Source organism: Tetranychus urticae, chromosome 1, assembly GCF_039701765.1.
Source record: "Tetranychus urticae isolate SD_2017Ah chromosome 1, NJAU_TeUrti_SD_1.0, whole genome shotgun sequence".
In the NCBI taxonomy this organism is placed as follows: domain Eukaryota; kingdom Metazoa; phylum Arthropoda; class Arachnida; order Trombidiformes; family Tetranychidae; genus Tetranychus; species Tetranychus urticae.
The window spans coordinates 15195666-15220385 of record NC_142958.1 but is presented as its reverse complement, the minus strand read 5'-3'; the positions used below and the strand labels follow the sequence as shown (position 1 = coordinate 15220385).

Sequence of the window (24720 nt, the reverse complement as noted above, 5' to 3'; positions counted from 1 at the left end):
CTTTCATTCGATTGCTACAAAAAGCCACTCTGATTCTTTCAAAAAGCTTTAAAAAGCTTTTTCAATTACAACCACAGTTAAAAAAGCCATACAAGCTTTAACAAGCTTAGGCCCAGAGTGTACAAGTTTGGCCCAGAGTGGACAAGTTGGCCCAAAGTAGGACTTTTATATACTACTAACATAGTTTTTTCAGCAATATTGTACACCGTCTGTAACACCCAGAGCGACTGATTTTAAATCGAGCGGAGACCGCTTTCATTAGTTATAGTTATTCGGCCTCAGTTTGATCCATCACAAGTCAAAATTGAGCAAAGATAAAAAAATTGAAGTCATTTTGAAAGTTCTCAGCATTCATTTGTCACCCTAAAACTTTATCAAAACATTGAACCATTCAAAATTTGGAATCAAAATTGAGAGTCATTTTGACGATTTTATCATTCTTCTGATTAACTCAAACAAGGACAATCGCTCTAAATTGTTGTCATCAAGAAGTTGGTCCATTTTGTTCAGTCAACATCCAAAACAATTTTCTCCTCATCAGCCTCATAATGGTGATAATAATGATCATCATGATGAGTGAACAATTGAAGAGTAAAGTTTTTTTTCTCCATGAAAACCGGAACAAAACTAGGCTAATCTGATTTACGAGAATCTGCTTCATCTAACCAATAACAGGATCCATGTCCATCCTCATCTTTCACTTATATTAAAATGCACTTCTTTATAAATCATTTCATCTTTTCGTATTAACTTTTTTCTTTCTTTTCCATTTTTCTCATCCTTTTCGACTTTTATTTCATATAAAATCTTTTCTCTTTTTTTCTTCATGCTGTCCATCAAACCTTATCATTTCACATGATAATAATTGTTCATTTCTCAAATTGATTCAGCAAGAAAACAAACTTGATTACAAATTGTTTTTACTCACAACTCAAAGCTCAAAGCAAGCAAAAAAACTCGTCAAAATTTTCACCAAAAATTTTGTTCAAAACTTTTCACATTTTTTGCCAAAGAAAATCTTCTTCCACTTGAAACCTTTCATCCAACAAAATGGGATAATTTTTCATCATTTCTTCATCCATCATCTTTTCATCCATTTTTTGCCAAAAGCTGAATGGACCTGAAAGAAGCAAAAAAAACTTGTTGAGAGAGTAAAAAATTGTCTCGCATTTTTTGGCCACAATTTTGTACCTTTCATTTATCAGTTCAATTCGAGGTTCAACTTGAAACCATTTGATAATTGAACCTCAATTAACTTTACAATCAGTAATGTTGTAAAGTTTAATAATTATGCTCATTATTATCATTCAAGTCAACTAATTAATCTTTCTTGTCCATCATTTCATATGTTTATCAATTAGCATTTTATCCAGTTTTGGTTATTAAACATTTTCAGTGTTCAACAGGGAGAGAAGGTTCCATTAATGAACTATGATAATGATCAGGTTGACAACCTTATCAGTGTACTTTTTGAATGTCAATTAATATTTCAATTAGCGTAATTAACTGAAATTGAAAATCGCAATGTTAATCGACTTGGCAAGTCGACCATTTTTTACCTTCAAAGTAAATTTTACTTTTGTTACTTTGACTTTTTTTGTTCGATCAACTTTTCCTTTCCTTTGAGTTGGCACAAGTTTTGAATAATATCAATAGATTCCATGTCCATACTTGTCACTTGTTTAATCTCGATTCTTATTCTTGTTCTTCAGTCAATTCAAGTTTTACCATGACAATGCCGCTGTCAATTGTAAAACCAATAATAGACAGAATAAAATTATTTCTCATTATTGCTGAATAAAGCAATGGTTTGAACAATAAAATGAACTGAATCGAGAAGATAAGTTTTCCATAATTTTCTTGATTCATCTTCACTTTCATATTTGAATGTCATTTCAACTTTTAAATGTAAATCAATAGTCAATATGAAAAGAGTTTGAAAAGTGAAGAGACATTTTTTCACGAGAAAAACAATAAAAAGGGAAATTTTTTCCTTCTGTAATATTGATTGAAATGCTTTGACTTGGAATGACAATGAATGATTATTTACCTGGTTATCAGATGAAATTAATTTTCAGTCAATGGAAATTATCATTTTCTCTATCTTTTGTTCAAGTTGAGATGAAAAGTGAAAATTGATCTTGAAAATGAGTTGAACAAGATGAAAAGATAAACAGAGATGAAGATAAAAATAGATGATATCAATTGCATGGAGTGATACAAATTGAAAGATGATGAGAAGGAAAGAGAAGGGAGAAAATTTTCAGGGGAACCAAAAAAAAGTGTTTCGAGTTGATGGACATGAATAAATGAAGGCGATACAAGACAAAGGTTAAAGGAGAAGGGATGAGAAACAGATAGACTGGTCTTGGCGAGTATAAGATAATGTGATATTAGATACTAAGGTTGGATGATGAGGAAGACGAAAGGATGAGCAACGAAGAAAAAAGTGTCTGTTGACTGATGCATGAACATTTGCTCTGGAAAAGTCACAAGGATGAGAATGATGATGATGTGGATGATGAGTGAAAATAAATATTCGTAGAGCTTGCAAAATCCATTGAACCGTATTGTGAGATGAGAATCCCATTGAGATGATGAAGATAGAGGTATTGAGGGTATCATTGATGATTGATGATCAAGCAACTCAAAGGGAAATTTATCCATGAAAATGTATAAATAAATATGTATAATAAACAAACACACAAAAACACAAAACTCTGGGGGAGTTTAATATCATTTTGTTCATTCACTTTTTTTTCATCTCGCCATAAAAATTCGTTTTAAGATCAAAGTATTATTGGGCATGAAAAGGCAAAGGCCATTTTAAAAGGTTACCTTTTACAGGGAAAATCAGTTTCAGTGGAAACAATTTTCAAAATCAATTGGCCAAAGTCTTTAGTCAATCGGTTTAAATGAATATCTTTCAGTTTCCAATGGATCAAAACTTAACATTATGTTACTCCAAGTTTGACAATCTTTTACTCAACAGTTTCAAGAACGAATCGAGCTTTAAACAAATCGAACCAGAAATTGCAATTTTAAAGATAATTCATTTTCAAATCTCTTGATCCTGGAGCTGGCCATTTCGAAGTTCAGAGAAAATCAATTCACTTCGATTTTAATGTCACTTACATGTGAAGTTATTTTTCAAAATAAAATTTCAATTTAAACCAATTTTCTGTTCGATTTTTCATTCATTTTTTCAATATCAAATTAGAAGGAAATCTTCATCGAAAATCTCAAGTTTTGTTCAATTATCTGAACATTTTTGCCGACGATTTCGCTCGAGGAAAAAGTTTTTTCCAGTTTCTTTTGCTCGATACAAATACGAATTTTTGTTCAATTCAAATGATGAAGTTTTCTGTTGATTGGACTTTGAATATTTACTAACAAAGATTTTGAGAAACATTCAATTTGAAGGAAAATTGAGTCAGATTCTGTTCGAATAATTGATATAATGACTCAATTGTCGACGCGATAATTTATGATTCCTTTGTCCAACTTTCGTTATTAATAGCATTGGCTGTATATAATAACCAGTAAAATATCATTATCATTAAAACAACAAAAGAAGTGAAATTTCGAACATTTTCTTATTCCGTATTTTCAGGTCATCCAAATGATAATGATAATTAATTAACATCAAAAATGAGTTTTTTCATCCCTTTCCTTTCCATGTTTCTCATTCAAATTATCCATTGATTATTCATTTTTGGACAATTTAAACAAAATTGGTGAGAAATTTAAAGCAATAAAATGAAAGTTTATAAAATAATTTGATGAATAAATATTATCGATTAAATGTAAAAATAAAAGTTGCAATGAATTTCAAATAATGTACCATTTGTGATAATGTTTGTTGTTTGATAACATTTATTACAACTTTTCATTTCTTTAAACTTTCTCCAACGAAAGCAAATTTCGTTACAGTAAATTTATTCTCCAGTTTATTATATTATAAATAATTTAACAGCAATATATTAATACAGTTTGCAAACTGAATTAAACAAGTGCCACTTCATCTTAACCATTATTATTGCCCAAGCAACATTCATTCAACAATCAAATTGTTATTAACCAAGAGTATCAAACTTAATGACAGAGTTTAATATAATATTATATTGTAATGAATCCATCATTATCATGAAATTAAGTAGAGACGTAAAAAGGGTTTTCCTCATTTCTAATATTCGTTATTTGCATCCAAAAAAGCAACAATCAGATTAACTTGAAACATGAACAATTATACAGAATAAAGAACTGATTCGATTATCGACACTTCTTGGAAGCAAAGTTATCTTCGACTTCACAAAATCGAAATCCAACTCCAATTTAACGAACTTGAGTTGAACTCGAAAATAAACTGAAGATAAAGAATCAAGTTTTACTCAAAAGACAACAGAACTGTTCGGTTGTCTATCAATCTTTACTGATTCATTGAGAAAAGTTGATCTCAACTGATCATGAAGGTTGACGAGAAACAATTTTGTGAGTTTTTTTCGATTTTCATCTTTTTTCCATCGATTTTTATTTTCCAAAGTTTCGAATTCTTTTTTATTGTTGGAACACTTTTTATTATCCAATATTTTGTAGTTATCGCTATAATTAAAGGAATGTCATTACATGATGAGATGAAGATGCACTTGATACTGTTGTGATGATTAAAAGATTGGTAAACATTTGAGGGAAGCCGAAAAAAAAAGTCAATCTCATGATGATGCGTTTGTTTACAAATTAGCTGGAACCACAGAATTGCTTCCTTTGCTTGCTTGTTTGGTTCAACGAAAGTTAATGTTTCATTAATATTTATTAAAACAAGAGTTAACAAAAAGCTAAACCCAAAAGATGCTCAACTTGCATCAATCAATTGCTCAAAGCATTTTCATAAGTCAAACTTTTTGCTCTTTTTTCCCTCTTCCTTTTTTTGCCCGTTAAATAATCAAAGTTATCATCAGTGTTTGACTCAAGGCTTTTCATAAAAATAATCAGTAAACGACAATTAATCAAGTGACAAGTGAAAGGAGAAAAAAAAGTTTCATTATAAATGACATTAAACCGTTTCTGTGTTTTGCTGAAAGAACCAGCCAAATGATAAAATGTTGCATTTTGTCTGACGATTTTGACGATTGAAAAACAAAATAATGAAACTAAAGATGAAACAAAAATCTTTGAGCAATAATAGTATCATGATAAAGATAAATTGCTTTATATATCAACCAATTTCCAGATTCACTCCCAGTCAATGTTGGAGTTTTTTCCCTTTTCTTTGATTGACTTGATATCGAACATGAAATTCATTGCAAAAATTGGATTCATTGTGAGTTGCAAGTTTTACAAGTCAAATGATTATTTCCAGCCAATAATTTGCTCATCATTTATGCTTCAATTAGAATGGAAATGAACTCAAGTCAATCTGTGTTTGATGCGCTTTTCACTGAAAAGTCAATTCAACCAAAAGCTGAATCTTCATCACAATTTTTCCATTTTGCTTACAGTTGATCAGAAAACAGAAAATAAGGAGAAAAAATAATTTCTTTTTACTGAAGTCAAGTTCCTGTGAAAAATGACCAAATTATGCAAAAGTTGATTAAAAGTGTTGGTCAAGTTTGGATGTGAAGTTGCAACTAGACAAGTTCAATCGACGAGGAAATGTAATTTAAAGTTGTGCAAATGTTGGTTTGAACGAAGATGGAAAGGGTGAAACTGAGAGAAACTTTTCTGTTTCGTTTTCCATCAAGATTCAGATGAATTTTCATTTTCTTTTTGCTTTTACTTTTTCCTTGTTTATCGTTTTTCACTCTTGACAATGTTGAACAATTGATCAATGAATTAATCAAAGAGCACCGCCTTGATGTGAGATTGCAATGTAAAACTCGAGAAAGTGAAACTCGATTGATGTTAATAACAGAGTAAAGCGTACTTTTCAAGTTATCTGATTGATTTCATTCATTCATATTTTCTTCATTTGAAACGTTGAGTTGCATCTTTTCTCATGTTCATTGTTGAGAGAAAAGAGAAAGTGAAAGAAAAACAATTTTACCTTCCAAGGAACAAGATGAATCTTCAATGATGTTTAATGAAACGTATATAATACAATATGTAGTGATGAGGGAAACGAATAAGGTATTTTCAGAAACGATAAGTTTAACTTATACAATGATTTATCATGGAAATCAGTCTTTCCCTTTGACCTTGCAAATGGTTAACAGTAAATCTACTCAACAGATTATCTGCTAATAAACAGAACGTTTAAAAAGGTTTAAACAGAAAACAGAGAAAGAATGAAAAATTTGAATCTGAAAATTCTTGGATAGTTAATTGGTTGAGCGTTTATGAATGTTGGCAAAAATTGTTGCTTCAATTTGATTGAAATACGGTTCACTAAGCTCTTGCATCTTGTAATGAAAAAGTTTATCATTTGGAAACATCCAATTAACTTTTTTATGCTTTTCATTCAACTTTCGAGTTTACAAAAATAACGTTTAAAAGATCAAGTATAGCTCATTAAACTCATCAAAAACGATGAGACGATAGATTGGCTCAAATATTGAAAATTATTGGATAAAATAAAGATCAAATTCATTAAAAGTAACATTAGAAAAGCTATTATTGAGCATTAGAAAAATATCGACTTATAAATGTATTAATAGTTCAAAAGCGTACAATGTTTTAAAGCAATACGTTCAATCCAAAACTTGCAACGGAAAGACTTCAGTTGGTTCAAGACCTCATCTTATTCCTTAACAAAGCAAACAAGTTGCAATTCGTTGCTTGGAATAAGCGTCTTCGGCTTCATTTGTTCAATATCTGTCTTAATAGCTAGTAACGATTGTGACCAAAGAGGAAAGAGTTTGCGAGTAAAGACAGCACTTGGAGCTATGCTGCTGCAGCTTAGCAAGAAATGAAGTTTAGTTGCCTTTTAATTTTATGCTAAAGCGATCGGTTGATGGGTAGCTATGCATAAGCTTGCAACTTAATTGCTATATGAATCAAATTAAACGATTGCCGAAAAAGCAGTTTTAGCATCAATTAGCTTCATTCTATTGAAATTCTTTTGACAAAACGGACATTGTTGTTCGTCAACCACTAATTTGGACTTTAAGCATATCATAGCATTGACTTTTGCAACGAAAAGTAGAGTTAAAAGTTAATAGTTGCTTTGGAACTGTTGTGAATGAACTGTTAAGAGGTTCAAAATCATTCAGTTATTGCACTTTGCAGTTTATTTCACTACTTTTTAGAAACAAAATCAGCAAAATGCTTGAGCAGATCATTATTAAAGGCTACTTTGACCGATTTCAATCTTTGAGCTAAGCGAATAGTCAAGTTCGTTCTCAAAGCATTCTCATTCTTTCATTTCCAACGCAACTATAAACTTTTAACTTTACTTTTCGTTGCAAAGTCAATGCTACAAAATTTGTAAATGGTTTGCGTTTATCAACCTCGTTATTAACACACTCATAACTTAATTCTCGGTAATTTACTTAAACGCTAATCAGTGTTCGCTATGAACAGAGCGAATACGAAACTTTTCCAAAGTAAAAGACTTTCTTTCGTTTGAAAGACGAAATAAATTGTTGAATAAAATGTTGAGTCTGCAAGCAATGATGGAGTCAGTAATAAATGACTGTAAAGATACAAAACTCAGTCCTAAGCTGTTAATCTTGTCAGGTTCACTTTGACTTTCCAATGTGTAAACTCGAGGAAACTTGAGACTGTTTTTCAGTCTTACATTGAATCGTTTAGCTGATCAGTTTGGAGTCCAGAAGAAAACTTTGAAGGAATGAAACTTGGATTGCAAGAGAGTCTGGTTAGAATTTTGAATTGAGAAGAAAAATGAATGAAAAATTTTCTGCATCAGCTTTCAATTTCGTTTATTAAAGGTGAACCTTTTCAATGTTCATTTGATGCACATTTTATTCACAATCATAAAATGCTATTCTGTCAACCCTTAAAGCTATTAGATTAAGTTTTTCCTGAATATTTGTTCATGGCCTGCTGTTGACCCTGTTATTCTTGACCCATGAGCCCGACTCACTAATTAGATCAATTTGATTGACAAATATTGTCACAGATGAACAAGGAAGAAACAGAAAAGAAAGAAATTGAATGAAAAAAATTGAATAAAAGTCGAAGTGAAACTTGAATTCTCAATTTACACTGCCCAAAGCACATCATGTTTGCACTCTTAGTTTTCATCATTTTGAATAACAATAAACTTAATTGAAAATAAAGGGAAAAAACTAGCAAAACTAAACATTCATTTGCATATGAATTTATCATGAACAAACGAAGAGAAGCAAAAAAAGTTGCGAAAAGCAAAAAATCTATTCAGCAAAGTTCTGCCTTTTCAGGTTTACTTTTTTCCTCTGTAAGCATCATCATCACGGCTCTTGAAACTTTCAGATTCATTTCAATATAATTGGCTTTTTTTCCTTTACCCAATTTACCCTGACAATTGTAATAATAACTGTGATTAAATTTTCCATTTCATTGTTTGCCGTTTTTCAGAAAATGAAACAACTCTTGTAAACATTGTCTAGCTTCGAGTTACAATTTAATTGAATTATTAATTCGTTCAATTGAACAAACAATACTATTTCTTCAATTACTTTACTATTTACAAATGAAACAAATTAAAGTGTTTTCTGATTTAACGAACTAAATTTTCCTGATTTTCTGAAAAGAAGCAAAATTCAAGACTTAAATTGTTTAAATTATTAAAATGAAATTAATTTGCAAAACTAGATTCAAAAGAAAAGCAATTTTTTCGTTCAATTTTTTCTCAACTGAATTTGAATTTAATTAATCGCTTTACTTGGATAATTAGCAAGTTGAACAAGATTCAATTGGATAGACTCTTCTGTTCATAACAAATCAATCATTGAACAATTTATTTAAGTAGCAATTATAATTGAGACCTTGTTAGCCGAGTTTCAATTTTGCTATTAAAATATACAAATTGGATAAACAAATTATCGATTGATGATTTTGCGTCCAATTTAGTTTGTTTTTGTTACATCGTTAATTAGTCCATTGCTCAATCTTGATCAATTAATTACCGAAGACTAAACAATTAAAATGATTATTTTAGGCAAATGATAATGTAAATTGATTGCTATTGACTTTAAGCACATTTCAAGTTTAATGATCAACTTTAATATTGAAACACTCAACAACATAGCAAAAGCATTCAAATTGTGCTCTAAAAGCAAAGCAAAACTTATTGATTAAAGTCTATTATTGTCGAGTGCAATATCTTGAGAAATTTGCAGAAACGATTCCACTCGATTTGAGTTCATCTATGTTCGTAAATCTGCAATCGACTAGCTTTGCTTTTACAGTTGATTTTCCAAATCGAGAAGTCTCTTGAACGAACGAACGAGCGAATGAACGAGATCGTTAGTTTAGTTGTCCGTGTTGTCAGCTAAGTTGTCAGAAGAAAGTGCTTGTAACTTGCAGTCGTTAACTCAATATCGAGATTCGAATGATAGTTAAATGGAACCGAAACTCGATTTGCGATTTGAATATTTCTTTCATTTCTCTTGACAAGTTTTGTCTAGGAGTTAGGTTTGCAAAATATATCGTTTATGGTGATGAAAAGGACTGAATGGGTAAAAATATTGAACCACTAAAAAATGATGTTAAACTAGCTTCAGTGGATACAGAATCAGAAACATAAATCAAAATGATTGCTTGGTAAGAAGCAGTTAGGAGTTAAAAATATTAGATCTGGACCAAGGAATCCTTTTTGACCCTTTGCTTTTTCATCCAAAGCAAATTGAAGACATTTTTGTATAAATAATTAAACTAGTTTTCTTGATTTAATTTTGTTTTATTGGCAAACTTTTTGATTCAATAACAAACTAATGAAATTTAATATTATCCATCAATTTAATAAGTTACAATACCAAATAGATTCAGAGATTTTCAATTTTCTGAAGCAGGTTGGTTCAAGTTTAAATTGCAGCTCAAAAGATCACAACCTTTCCATGGAGCTATTAATAGAAAGTAACAATTTGTCTTTACCAAACTTAATTAGCAAGCTTTTGAAATTAATTAAACTCTAAACACGAGTAATTTAATTGTCTGAATCTGTTTCTATTTCTGAACACAATCTATTTCCAAGAAATAAGTGATCGACTGAAAGTCAAGTTATTAACCTAATCGAAGGTAAAGTTAAAGTAAAACTGAATCGACTTTAAATCTTGCAACTGAGTGTGAATTTTTTTGCTTCATTTGCTATTTTTCCTCTTGGAGTCGACCAGAAATCCCAAAGGTTTAACTCGACTCAACAACATTGCCACCAGTAACCAGAATTGCGGTGAAACACGAATCCTTTTCAGTGCATTAAAGCTTCTCAACTTGATCTTTAAAGCATTAAAACCTTTTCATCTTTACCAGTTTTTGCTGTTCAAACTCAACTTGAATACAAAAACCATATTCATCTTGGGATTGCGATTCAATTCACACAGAGTTTTATTACTGTTTTTCAATTAAAATTTAAACACTTTCAACTGTTAACATTTTGAAAACCTTTTAAGGCTGATAAAGTGGTAAAACCAAAACGCTTTCCTCTTCTCAGCACACAAGACATTCCCAGGTAAACTTGAGATGAAAAATGGTCAAGAGTTATATTTTTAGATTGATACTCTTCTAACCTGGTTAACCAGTTGAGGCGAAACAAGGAGAAATGTTCATTTCAAACTGGAAACAAGTTTATTCATGAGATCAACATTAAACTAATAATGTGAAACTTGAAATGCATTACAAGAGCTGGTTAAAGAGCTGTCAATTGTTGAGTTTGTCACTAACTAAATTGAAATGTATCCATTGAAGGGAATGACAAGTTGAATAAAGGTAACAAAGATAGTGAAGACGATCAGAATGAATGATCATCGAAATGATGATCGGAATAAGCAATGAAAATTGATGTAAGAAGGTGAAAACTATGTTAATGGATAGATGATGATGAAGCCAAAAGATTGTAATTGCTTTCCAATTGACCCTTTTCCCTTTGCTTTTCCTGATGTCCAAATGGCCAAGACAATGTTGCAAGGTTCAACTAGCTTCATCAAAGTTTCATCATGAAAACGAGTTTGAATTTTCTCCTTTTTTTCTCCTTTTCCACTTTTTGCACTCTTTTTTCCTCCAACTCAACATGAAATTTACTTTGATAACAGTTGAAAGCAAAAGAGGTGCAAAGAGGAAGAAAATCGAGGAGAAAAAAACATTTCATTCTTCATTGTCTACATGTTAACATGATGGAACATTCAATTCCGGGAATTCACCCTGACCATTTCCGTTCAATTTCTTTTCATTGGTTCAACTCTTTTTCAGGCTGCCATTATCAAGATGAACAGAAAAGTGAAAATGATAAAAGCATTTTTTTGTACTCAATCAACTCTAAAATATCAGACATAATGATATATCAGATGGAAGCGAAAAAATGGAACAAAAAATGTCTCTTTTTTGGATTCTTTTTGTTTCATTTTTAAATTTCATTTTTCCTTTCATTTCACTTTTCACTTTTCTTTCAATTTAAATAACAGAACAATTGTGACTGGGTAAACATGGTCAGAACATGCAATTGAATGTAATATTCTGATGGTTTTTATCCTTAAACATTCACTTCTTTACATCATTCCCTGTGAACCCTTTTTTATGACCCTTTGTATTAATAATGACATTAAACTTGGCGAAACTCTTTTACTGCTTTGCTGTATTAATACACTTTCAATGTTTACAGCATTTTCCTTGTTCACCAACTCATCATGAAATTCAAATAAAGAAAAAGCTCGTGACTTGACAATTTATTCAAAGGTTGAGTTTGAAAATTGAACGAACATGAGAAAAGACTGGAAAAAAGGTCTTCTCTCATAATCTGTTGCAATCTCATGGTGAGTGAACAATTGACAGGGGAAAGGAAAGGTTGAAGTATCAATGTTTCATTATTGTGAGAATATAAATTTCCAGGAAAAAATGTTGGCCAATTTACAAATCAGAATTGAGATTTGCTAGGAAATCCAAGGAAATGAAAAGAGAATGGAAAAAATGGAAACAAATTAACCTTCCAAACGGATTTTCACTTTCAATGATATAAGCTTTAACCTTTTTCTTGTCTTCACTTAATGTTATTCAATTGTAATGATAATTGTTTGTTTTTTCCTGTTTCATTCCCTGACCTTTTGTTCACTCGACTAAAGGATGTTCAATAACGAAATTGAATAATATTAAGTGACCAGACAGAATAGTTGAAGAAGCGTTTCAATATGAACACAGTAATTTCAACTTTTCATAGACCAAGAGGTAAAGATGAAAAAAAGATGTGAATAATGATAGAGATGTCGATCTGGTTCAAGATTGCGAATCAAAATGTATCAATTATCCATTGATGAATGACTGGAATATCAAGATTGGTTTCATGATAAAAATGGTTGAAAACAGGAAAAGGTTGAGATAAAAGGCTGCATTTTACAGAAGCGATGAAAAGGCAATCTGATTACATTGAAATGGTGAAAAAATTACATTCACCATTTTGTTGACCATTCAATTTGAAACATTACTGGCAATCGTGCTATTTATCAGCATTTTTAATGGTTAACCTTTATATTTTTAGCCTTTCACTTTCAATGTTTTCAATCTTTTTATCTCGCCTCCTTTCATGTCATTTCATTTACCTTTAGACGAAATATTCAGATTGATGGAAATGATGGCAAAATTTTTAAAGCTAATAGACTTTACCAGATATACTTTTCATGTAAACATAATCAACGTATTTTTTTTGTACCAATCAAACATTTCTTTTTTCTCGAGTCGTTTCACGTTATTCTGAAGCTAGTCATGAGGATGATCATGATCATGATGAAGTGTTGTAATAAAAATAGATTCCATGGTGACACATATTTTCAATCAAAGGGAAAAAAAGAGTTGAAAGTTAACTTTTCCTTTCGCCTTTTTTGCCTCAATTTTCAATCTAATGTGACTTGAAAAACTAACATTATAATGTTTCTTATTCAGATGTGTATTCAGATGTGTATTCATTCTGTTTCATCTTCCTCATCATTTCCATCATCATCATCTTTCTATTCACATGAAATGTTATATGATGAGAATGTGAACTCAAGATGAACATCTCAAAGGTGATGAGTCAAAAATTTATTAGTTACAAGATTCAATTTCGCTCTCTTTTTAAGACTAAGAATGAAAACTCAATTTTCAATTTCAACTTTTGAATTTACTTTTTTCTATTCAGTTGAAATTTCCAGCTTCCACCCTCACCTTCATTATTGCCATTCATCTTTACAATCTTCTCACCTTAAACTTCCCCCAAAGCTCAACCATCTTTCAACCTAGCAAAGTCACTCCAATAGCATCAAATGTAGCTCACAATGAGGGTATTTTACGAGTCAATAGACGATCATTTTTACCCAAATTTTGATCATAATTTTGATCATCTTTTTTCTTCTCCTTTTTGTTTACTCTTCTTTTCATGTTTCATATTTTTCACAGGAAATTTATTCAACAGAAAAATGTTTCACATCTAAATGAAACGGAAAACTAAGAGTCTAATTTTTATTATTAACCTTAGCTTCATCTTGATTATTAGCATTATATTTTTGATAAATGTGATATTAGATTTTATTTCTCATAATTTACATTTTAGTTTCTTTATAGATTTTTTTGTCTACTTTTTTTGTTCTCCTTCCTATTGTGACAATAGCAAAATATCAATTGAACCTTTGAACATGAAATTTGGCTTTTTTTCATGTTCATTGATTCACCATGATTATGATGATGATGATGATGAGGAAAGTGTATTAGTAAAGCAAATTACATCATCATAACCAACAAAGGTTCAAGTTGATTGACGCTTTTGTTAGTTGAAATTTTCGTTGAAAGTGTATTAGCAATTGCTCGAGATTTTGATATGGTAATGATGGGTAGAAGGAACCAGATAAGCTTCAACATTCAATTAAACAATCAATGAAATTTCAATATTCTATTAGCTCATCTTGATTTATTCATGATGAAAAAAACTTAACCTTATCAGGGACACAGAAAACAATATTAAATAACAAAATCAATAATACTCAGGACGGTTAACAGTTATTACAGTCAATAATCATATCAAGTATCATTTAAACTCTACTTGTATCTCAACAATCAAGATTTACGATTATTCCAGATTAATTCAATTTGTATTAATAAAGTCAAGTTTTTCGTAAATGAAATGTAATTTTCATTTGTAAGGTGAACCTAAATGGATCCAGTAATTGACTGTAATAAGACGGTTGAATTAATCTGTATTGTAGAGTTGCCTTTGTAATGCAATTTAGCTAATCACAAAACAGTTAAGTGATAAAAGTGAAAAATAGGAATCACAATCTTAATGCTAAATTGAATTTGGCAAAGGTGACATTCAAAGTCGTACTTAAATAACTGATTGGTAATTCTTGAGGGTTGGAATCGACACTGGCATTACATTAACTGCTGTGATTATTGGGCAAATCATAGTTGATCATTCAATATTGTTAACTTTTCCAATTAGATCTGTAACAGATTTAACAATTTATCATTGACTTCAGTTAATCATTGTTTTGGTACAGTCTTTGAGTCCAGTTTGATTTTGTATTGATGTTTGGTGTCCATTAAATTGTGATTAAATGTTCCTCTTGTAATTTATCCAAGCTTTGATGTTTAGGTATGGCTTTCAACAATTATATCAACTGTCCGTGGCTGTTTAAGCTGTAATAATTGAAGAAAGTGATTAGTTATTTAGAAGTTATTAAGTGAATAGAGGGTTGAATAATCAATCAGCTAGACAAATTTTGTGACAAGTATAATGACAATTGGAAAGGGTGAGGAGGGTAATTTGGCTAATTTAGATTGTTCAATTTTAATTGTACTTAATAAGTTGTAAGTGCTAATTAATCTGTTTTGTTTTGTTTTTTTTCTTCCTTGCTTCTCTATCTCTGTTCATTATTTCAAACGTCTTCCCCTAAATCATTGTATGAGAATTAGTTTTCTCATAGCTAAATAATTTATTCATCGGGAGAAATGATATAAAATGAACTGAAAAGATAGAGTTGGTTCAGAGACAAAGAGGGTGAATGAAGGAACCCATAAAGACAAAGTGAATTGAAATAAACCTATCTTAATAAAAAGATCATTAAAACTTACAAAAAGTACATTTAATTAATCATTGTCATCATCAGAATCATTGTCAGGAAAAGGTCTTTAATGATAACCCAAAGTCACCCAAAGTTTCCTTTTTCATTTTATTGTTCAACGTAATTCATTAATCATTTTAGTCGATCCAGTCTTTTTTACGATAATCAATAATTAGAGTTATTCCTATTATAATATGGACAAAATAAAGATGGAAAGAAACAGCATAATTAATAATTTATCACAATTGATTGCTATCAGTGTGTAGCTATCATCAACAGAAAAACAAAGATTTTACAATCAAATGGCTAATAAACAAATTAGAAGTTCTAGATACAAACCATATTGTACTGATTCTCAGTAATAATAATGATAATATTGATAATAGTAATTTTATCATTATTATTAATTAACCTGAAAATAAATACAATAGCAGAAAAACAATTGACTCCATATAGGAATTGTCCTGAATCTGATTTGTAGTAATTTATTCCCATTACAATTGAAAACAAACTAATTTTTTGAGACACAGAAGATTCATACGGTTTTCTAGTTCACCAGGTTGGTTCACCAGGTTTAATTGTTTGTCCATAATGAGAAACAATTGAAGTCAAATAGTAATGACCAGTTGATGATTACTAAGCTAGTAATTAGCAAAAATGTGTAAAAAGGCAGAATACCAGACGAACTGCTGAACATATTGTAATTCCAATTGAATCACCCCTTTGAGCAGATTAATGGGTAAACTGTGCATATGTTTGTGTAATTTTCCGATTTGGTCACTTGTCTAATCCAAAAGTGTTCATCCATTAAAAATAATCTGTAAATGTAGAGAAATGATGATAATTAATAGTTTCCTTAGAGTTGAAAGCTTTGTTAATGGAAATTTTGATTTTGGGTTACTTACATTATACGCCAAGACGACTCTCTTCAGATCACTAATCAATCATTGCCAGTGGATGATTTAAATTAATCAAAATGATGTATATTTGTTTCCATTTGTTAATTCCATACAAATGGTGGATACCGATAATTATTTGAGGAAAAAACCATTGTGATTTACATGTTTACACTTGAAAGGAGAAGGAGAAGAAGAAGAAACAAAGATTGGATAAACATGGTTAACAAAAACCAGATTAGTCGATTATTTACTTACTTTATGCACAGTTAGTTGACTATAAATGTATTTAATTGAATAATTAAATTGTTGAAAGGCAGTTTGTTGACGATTAAACACAAAAACACTGTAACTGGTAACCAAACAAAACAATAGACTCACAGTTTAAGCGGGATTGCGATAGTAATGGTTATCTTTTCGATATAAACTGTAACAATAACCACCAATGGCTAATTATACGACATTAACGTTTAGCCACAAGGTTTGTTGCAAATAAAAGTAAAAATGAACAATTTAATGTTGACTGAATTGGTTAATTTTTTGTCGCTCTTACGATTGTTAACATTAATGCAAAAAGAGTAAAAATAATAAAATCACTGTTAATTGAAGACATTATTCAAATTATAAAGCAAATAAAAGACACATTTAGGGTTGAAAACAGCAAAAAAAAGGAAAGCAAAAAGTGGATTATGATTTAACCAGAATATTAATTAGCTAATTATTTTAACTAAGTATCTAACTGTTGACAACAAAAGAACGGTAATTGTCATACTTAACTGGATTGTGTATTAGACAGTTGTCAAAAAAGTAGACAAGTTAAGACCAAGATTTGGGAAAAACAACAAAAAATACATGAGATCCATCAAGATGCTAGCAAAATAAGCAAATCTTTGGAGATGCATTAATAAGCTTAAGCTGTTAGAATAACAAAAAATAAGATCCCGTAAGATTATTACTGATTATCAATGATCCAGACAGAGAAAAACAAAAATCGCTTTCATTTTATATTCCGTTGAAACCCTTTGTTCATTGTAATAACTAGTGATTGTGATTTAGTTACCATTTAATCATCAATTTGTTTTGTAAGTAAATTATTCTTAACAGGCAATTCATTTAGTCTACATTTACATTTACTGTTTGCACCATGAGTTGAACTATGATGTGTAATATATCTCTAATAATCTATCATATATTATCTATGTAACACATTTTGGTAAACAAAGTAACAAGTTGCTGTTGCTTTGAATTTTCCTGTTATCATATTCATCATCAAGATTAGACAAAATGTCGCCTTTGTTATCAACTGTAATATTGTGCAAGATTTGGAAAGAGACAACAGAAGAGACAACAGAAGATGACTCCAAAAGACGTTCCTTAAACATTTGGCTTTGTTCAAGAGATTGATTTATTCACAGGACAATTGTTTTTCTCGACAGTAAATTGCTTTGCTTTGGTTTAAATTTTGTCCTCTTTTCATCAAATTTTTCAACAAATTGTGTTTATGAATCTGATGCAATCCAACGATGTTCATTATTTGTTCAGCTCTGCTTGAAGTCACCTCAGTATACTTTTTCATTATCGGTTCATTATCATTAAGTTTACTAGTTGGTTGTTGGTTTTGATGTTAATTCCTGGTTATCTTGACAAACTCACCCGGAGATCTAATTGGCTATCAAATTGGTTCCACAATCCATTCACCCTAGCCTTTCTTGGTTCCCTTTTTTTTCCATGTTGCCAAATTATTGACTTCATTTCCTTGTTCATCATTTTCCACCTTTCATGGCATCAACTCTTTATATCTTTCCTCCTTATTGCCTTTATCTACACAGAGGAAAAAAGATGTTATCATTAACAGGAATATCATCATTAACTTGGTCAACAGTGGATATTATCTTACACATCTAAGTTATCATTAAAAACAGTAATATTAATTATTTAGTTGGAAGGTCAATTAATTTACGGAAATAAGTCATGTTGCTAGTCAAAAGTAGCTAATTAATGTTGCCTACCATGTAACCTTGCCATAAAATGATGAGGTTACGTGTACACATGGTAAAAACAAGAATTACTTATTAAATTGGACTGCATAATTTAGTAATTAGCTTGATGAAAATCAGTGGATCTAAATTTACAAAATTATGCAATCACTGTGTTTTAATGTAATTTCAAAATGAATATCTGTAAATTGTTACCAATATCAACAGATTGATCCTCCAACAAACTTACCACAATCATTAATATACCCATCTTCAATGTCTCTTAATCAAGATTGATGGTAATATTTATTGTTTACTAAACAATCGATTGTAACATCAATCAAATTAATAAGAAATATTAGGAACCATTTATGCATTTAAACATGGTTACTAAATAGTTTATCTGTATAGAATGGTTATAATATAAATTTAATGATTTCTCTCAAAGAAAACCATGTTTAATAATCATTTTTATGATGATTATTTATTTGCTTTCTTAGCTTGTTGCTGGAAAAGCTCTATCATCAGGGCGTTTCTCATTAAATGCTGAATATTTCAAGAAATCTTCCAACTTATTGATTATTTTTTAATAAATCTTATTGAACTTTTAATCTAATTACTTTTTCTTCTTCTTTTGCAGTTTGTCTCTGTCTCGGTTTCCGTATTAACCTTAACCTTTATATCAGTTGATCGATGGTATGCAATATGTCGTCCTCTTAAATTCAAAAGTACCATAACCAAAACTCGAGTAGCAATTATCTTCATATGGATTTCCTCATTGGCAATCAACCTTCCCGATTTAATTCATCTACAAACAATCAGCCCATTTCACCGAAACGAGACCATCTACTATACCGATTGTGTCCATGACTGGTCCGAAGAGACGGAAAAAATTTACCAATTATGGATTGTAACTACTTATTTTATCCTACCAATCATCTTAATGTCCGTTGCCTATCACCAGATTGCTATTGTTTTATGGAACAAGAACATACCTGGCTCATGTGAAACTGGCCAACATCATCACTATTCAAACCGTCATTCTAATCACAATAGTCATAATCATTCACAGGATAATCATCCTGATGCATCTTCCATTGAGATGAATTCAACAATAGCCAAAAGATCCGATTGCGTCCAAGGAACTCGTTCAAAAAGTAAACCAAGCTACAAATCAAGTGTTGAAAGTGAGTATCAATTGAAATAATTTTGAATCACATTGAATATTTTTCCTAATTATTTTGTTTTCTATTCTTTCATCTTTTTAAATAGATTCGCACTTCGGTGCTTCAACAAACGGTGGGAACAGTAGGACAGTTACAAAAAATACATCAAAATATCCTTACGATTCTCAAGTAACATCACGTCAAAGGGTTGCCAAGATGTTAATTGCTGTTGTCATAATGTTTGGTCTATGTTATCTTCCTGTTCATGTCCTTAACACATTAAGGTAAGAGATTAATGGATAATCCAACCAATAATTAAATCTATTTTTAAACATATTTTGCTTCATAAAAGGTTAATCTTTTTTTTTACTTTGTCTTTCTTCAATACGATATTCCATCTTAATAATTATATTTCTCTGTGACACCCAATTGATTAGATGTTTCATTGCGATTCCCCAAAACGATGTTATAAGCATCCTTTCATTGTCTTCCCATTGGCTCTGTTATGCCAACAGCGCAATTAATCCTATTATTTATAACTTTATGAGTGGTAAGTCAATTTATAAATTGATTGAAGATTAACGTAATTGTTTCTCCAACAGAGAATTGAATCACATTTAATATTAATCCTTTTTTTGTCTCTATCATCTTCCCACTTTTATTGAATTACAGCTAAATTTCGTAAAGAGTTTCAAACGACTTTCCAAAATTTGTGTGGATTAAAGTTTTGCAGGAAAAAACGTCGCCATCAAGGTTCCATGGAGAGTGCAACAAGAAGACAAAGTAATCAAACTCAATATGAGAATATAAATCTTAACTCAGTTGCTCGATATAATGGATCATGAATGAACAAAGAACCCTGATTCTGAGAAAGAAAAATTAATTCTTTGTTGAAATTTATTGATATACATTTTTGTAAATATCTTTGTTTTTCGAGGCAATATTTTGTAATTTTTTTTCCCTGCCAATGGCAAACACTACAAAGATCTCATTTCAATGATAAAATATTCACTAAATATAAATATAAGTGAATATCTTCAATACAATTATATTGATTGGTTGATAAATCTTTGATAAATGATCTCCGTTTTCACTCAACTGAGATTTTATTGCATCAACTTGATATGAGCAAAATTATTTTGTCAATTTTGACTCACAATTATCAACAACATGTAAAAATATAGTTTAACCATAAAATCTCTCATTAAAGAGAGTATTTTCTGTTAAGCATTATTTCAATTTTTCACAAATAGTTATTAAATTTCAACCAAATTTAACTAACAATTGTAAAATCAATCTTTCATTCTTTCGATAATTCTTAATAATAACTTTCCTTTTCTAGATCGTTAAATTGTCATGCAAATTCTGATGCTTCTTTTTTATGCCCTTTAGTTTTCAAACGATAACATTCCATTCGACCGTGAACATTATTTACTGAATATTCCCAAATGAAGATGGACGATAACGATGTTACTTTGCTGATTTTTGGATATAAAATCAAGATGCAGCTTTTCAAAGAGAAGATTTGATGGCATTCTAACACGAATTGCAGCTCTTCAAACATCTCCAAACAAGACTGAATTTTGAAACAATAAATGATGGATTCACTGCTCTTTCAAAACTGTTACAATCAGGAGTTGATTAAAGTCATTTGATATCAAGGAATTGGTTATGTAAACATTGGAAGCGGCAGTTGTATCAAATCATATTTGGTTGGTAGGATCTCATGTTGCCTGTTTAAGTTGACCAATTTCATTTACGTTCAGGTGTTCATTAATTGTTGTAATTGCTGATTGATTAAGCAACATTATCTGTGATAAAATTTTCAATACTGAATGCTTTTTGAAGAAAACTATCAAACTAATGGATAAAGAAAATAATTTTTGATTGAATCAATTAATTTCGTTGGATTAGATAATCGGATAAATTACCAATTAATGATTCACATTACCACTTCTCTGCAATAATACGAGCTTCCAATTTCACACAGATTTTATTTAGTTTCTTGATTATTCACTATTTTCTCGGGTTTTAACATCATGTAACAGTTAGTTTAAAAGATAATTATCATCTGGTCAGTTTTAATTTGAAAAGTAAATAGAATCCATGATATTCAATGTTCATGCTTGTTTTAGAGCTAAGTTGGTATCTTGTCACTTGTATGGGTTAAAGTGAATGAAATGCATCAAATTATATTTGATTAAAAATTTATCGAACTCATCTTCAAGTATTTAATAAGAGGAAACACTCAAATAATCATTTTAAATAAGATTCTTGATTTTTTAATGATGAGCTGATCAAAATTTATTGACTATCTATAAAATGATATTGACCACTCGCGACTCATTTATTATTTTAGAGTAAAAGTTCAGAGCAAAAGAAAGTATTAATCTAAGCCTTTTATATTCAGAGAGACGGAATGTTTAAGACTAGAAACTAAATCGCGTATTCTATTGGTCAAAATTGAACAAAAGGCTCTAAAACAAGCGAAACAAGAATTAATTTGTTTAGTTATTCAATAGATACATAGTGAATCGCGTTGATTTAAAAGCTTTCCTGAAACAACTCTTATTTACAAATGAAGTTAGGCTAATGGTAAAGTGTGTGATAAACTGAAAACTTGAAACTCGATATTCAATTTAGACACTGGATTCTTATAGCTAAAGGTACGTGGGTCAATAAGTACTTTGACTGGAAGTCTGATTTATTTATTCAGACGTTTAAGATCCGTAATTTTTTCCTTCTTCTATCGACAAATATTGATTTAAATACATTTTCGCATTTACTTGTTAAATATCAAATCAAAGAAACATTTTGAATAGCTTCAATGATCAAAGACGCAATTGAATCAATGGCCATAGATTAAAAAGCTGTAAGTAAAAGAGTAAAACATAAAAAGGCTTTTTGGAAAATAAAATTGAACTCAATCACTTAAGACTTTAACCATTAAGATATTGTTTAGATCCATTAAATCTTGTCGAAATGATCAGAAGATGGAAAATTTGAAATGCTAGAGACTACTTTAGCATTAGTCGGATAATGATTGGATATGAAAATGAAAAAATTACATTTTGATGTGATTGACTAGATAATGAAACAATACCAATCAAAAAGATAGAGAAATAAATTTTTCTATTAATTTTATTCAAAGGTTCTATTGAAATATTTTAACCAGGTAACAATTTTTATGGTGAGACAATCATCACAAAATTCAATTATTGAAAAAATCTAATACAAAAGATTTCAACAAGATAGGCTGTAATCATTGATTTTATCAGATCTTGGCGAAAGCTTGATCCATATCAGCTATTAAATCTTGGATTGACTCAATTCCAACTGATACTCGAACCAAACTATCACTGATACCGAGTTGTTTCCTTTGTTCGAGTGGGACCGACGTGTGTGTCATTAAAGATGGTATCTCAATTAGTGATTCAATTCCACCAAGACTTTCAGCAAGAGTAAAAATCTCTAAATTGGCAACAAAATCTGAAGCTTCTTTTTTACCTCCTTTAATTTCAAAAGATATCATTCCACTTGACCCAGAGCATTGTTTTTTGTGAAGCTCATGCTGAGGATGACTAGGTAAACCTGGATGATATACTTTAGCCACTTTTGGATGTGATTCAAGGTACTTCGCAATTTCTAAGCCATTACGCTGATGACATTCCATTCGTACAGCTAAGGTTTTGACCCCTCGATTGACAAGGAAACAATCAAATGGTGAGGGAACGGCTCCTAGAGCTAGATGAATGAGAAACAAAAGATAGTATTAGTTGTCAACAGAACTGATTGATATCTCACAATTAAAACTTGGCAAATTCACAATTAGATTGCAGGATAATCTGACAAAGAGATGAAATATCTGCGATAAGTGATAATATTGCAAAGATATTTACCATTTTGGAAAAATCTTATTCGCTCAGCAAGATCCTCCCGTCGAGTCATAATCACTCCCATGATAACATCTGAATGTCCATTGATGTATTTGCTGATTGAATGGAGAACGATATCAGCACCTAAATCTAATGGTTTCTGAAAATATGGAGACATGAAGGTGTTGTCAACAGCAAGTATAACGTTATCAAGAGTTTTGACATAATCAGCAATCGCCTTAATATCAGCAAGTTTCATGGTTGGGTTGGTTGGAGTTTCCATCCAGATCAATCTGGTGTTTGGTTGTAAAGCTTTCGCAATATTTTTGACATCACGAGCATCAACAAATGTTGTGGTTAATCCCATTCGAGCGGCACATTTTTGAAATAACCTGTTGGTTCCACCATAAATATCATCACCAGAGATTATATGGTCGCCACTTTTCAATAGATATGTTAATGTAGTGATTGAAGCTAATCCACTGCTGAAACAGAATCCTTAAATGAATGATAGAAAGATTAATGTTAACATAGATCAGTAAATCATAGGGGACAAATGGACTCACCATGCTCTGCATTTTCAAGAGATGCTAAACACTTTTCAAGACAACATCTAGTAGGGTTACCACTTCGTCCATATTCGTATGACTAAAAACAAAAGGAAATCATTACAGCTGATAATTCACTTAATGAAACAGAAAGTATAGATATCAACACTCAACATATGGTATTGTCTTTTGTGTTGAAAATAACATTGAAATGGGTAAGTGGGATGACATCGCTAATTACAGTTCACCAAACATGGACACAAAAAATGATAGCCATGGTTATGGGTTGTTGAACAATTAATGCAAGCGCTGTACCCAACACAGCAAATATTGTAAAATCTAAATGTTTACAAATTACACATGCTTCATTCTCATGAGGAGACACAAGAAATGGGTGAAGGAGAATTTTTTGCGCTGAATTGAATTACTAATGAAATAGATCGACAAAATAAATACTTACAGTTGCTTCACCAGGTCTAGGTTGCTTAAAAGTAGTTGCAAGACTGATGGGAGGAACAACTTCGCGATGAGACCATTGTTCTGGCTCTTGTCCGACATGGATGGCTTTGGTTTCTTGTTGGTGGGATGACATTATTTTATAATTAGATGGTTAGGTAGGTTGATTATAATGGCACTATTAACTATAACTCTAATTTTATAAACTATTTTCTAGACTAATTGTAGAGAAATAGAAATGGTTAGAAAAGAGCTGTTAAGTAAAATTGTAAATGAAATGAGAAGACTTGACATGAGCTGACTGATCTTATTTAAGAGGAGGGCGATGGAAAAATAAAGCAACTCCTTATTACTAGATGGTTATTAATAAAATCATCGACTAAAGGATTTGATTGGTTGATGTAATGAATAAAAGAACCGCTTTTAAAATTTTTATGAGAAATATTCCACGGGATGGGAAAAGTACAAACAAGCCCTCGTTTTGGACAACTGTTGAGGACAAGCGACACTTGCTTAACTCTTCTGATTTATATTATCCTTGAACTTTTACAGATTTGAAAGCTAAACTTTAATCTATGATTGAGCTACATAGTACGAGTGTAAGAGTACAATCATAAACCAAATGGG

At 30.6% G+C, this 24720-nt stretch overlaps 2 protein-coding genes and 2 long non-coding RNA genes across 7 annotated transcripts in view; 2 read left to right on the top strand and 2 right to left on the bottom strand.

Moving 5' to 3' along the window:
- LOC107367756 (orexin/Hypocretin receptor type 1) overlaps positions 1-21205 on the top strand; it is a 36400-nt gene extending 15195 nt beyond the window's left edge. The window contains exons 1-6 of one of the 4 annotated variants that reach the window (XM_089266733.1): positions 17485-18124; positions 18689-19235; positions 19321-19498; positions 19652-19764; positions 19887-19997; positions 20607-21205. In XM_089266733.1, coding sequence (XP_089122859.1) covers positions 18101-18124; positions 18689-19235; positions 19321-19498; positions 19652-19764; positions 19887-19997; positions 20607-20620 — 987 coding nt within the window. In that variant the 5' untranslated portion in view covers positions 17485-18100 and the 3' untranslated portion in view covers positions 20621-21205. Of the gene's footprint in view, positions 1-17462; positions 18125-18688; positions 19236-19320; positions 19499-19651; positions 19765-19886; positions 20442-20606 lie in introns of those variants that run through there. The other 3 variants (XM_015935511.3, XM_089266732.1, XM_015935510.3) reach the window with 3 other exon arrangements.
- LOC107367757 (uncharacterized) lies at positions 14006-16239 on the bottom strand. Its single transcript, XR_016198154.1, has 4 exons — positions 16082-16239; positions 15855-15994; positions 15187-15360; positions 14006-14751 (listed from the first exon to the last, which is right to left on the bottom strand). It is a non-coding gene; the product is annotated as an uncharacterized LOC107367757 (long non-coding RNA).
- LOC149094650 (uncharacterized) lies at positions 17014-18006 on the top strand. Its single transcript, XR_016198155.1, has 2 exons — positions 17014-17154; positions 17296-18006. It is a non-coding gene; the product is annotated as an uncharacterized LOC149094650 (long non-coding RNA).
- Positions 21206-22337: 1132 nt separating the features above from the next.
- Cth (Cystathionine gamma-lyase) lies at positions 22338-24364 on the bottom strand. The gene is made up of 4 exons (XM_015935473.2): positions 24098-24364; positions 23656-23737; positions 23114-23587; positions 22338-22958 (listed from the first exon to the last, which is right to left on the bottom strand). Exons 1-4 carry the CDS (start codon positions 24227-24229, stop codon positions 22489-22491), a joined length of 1158 nt encoding a protein of 385 aa, XP_015790959.2. The 5' UTR covers positions 24230-24364; the 3' UTR covers positions 22338-22488.
- Positions 24365-24720: the final 356 nt, after the last annotated feature.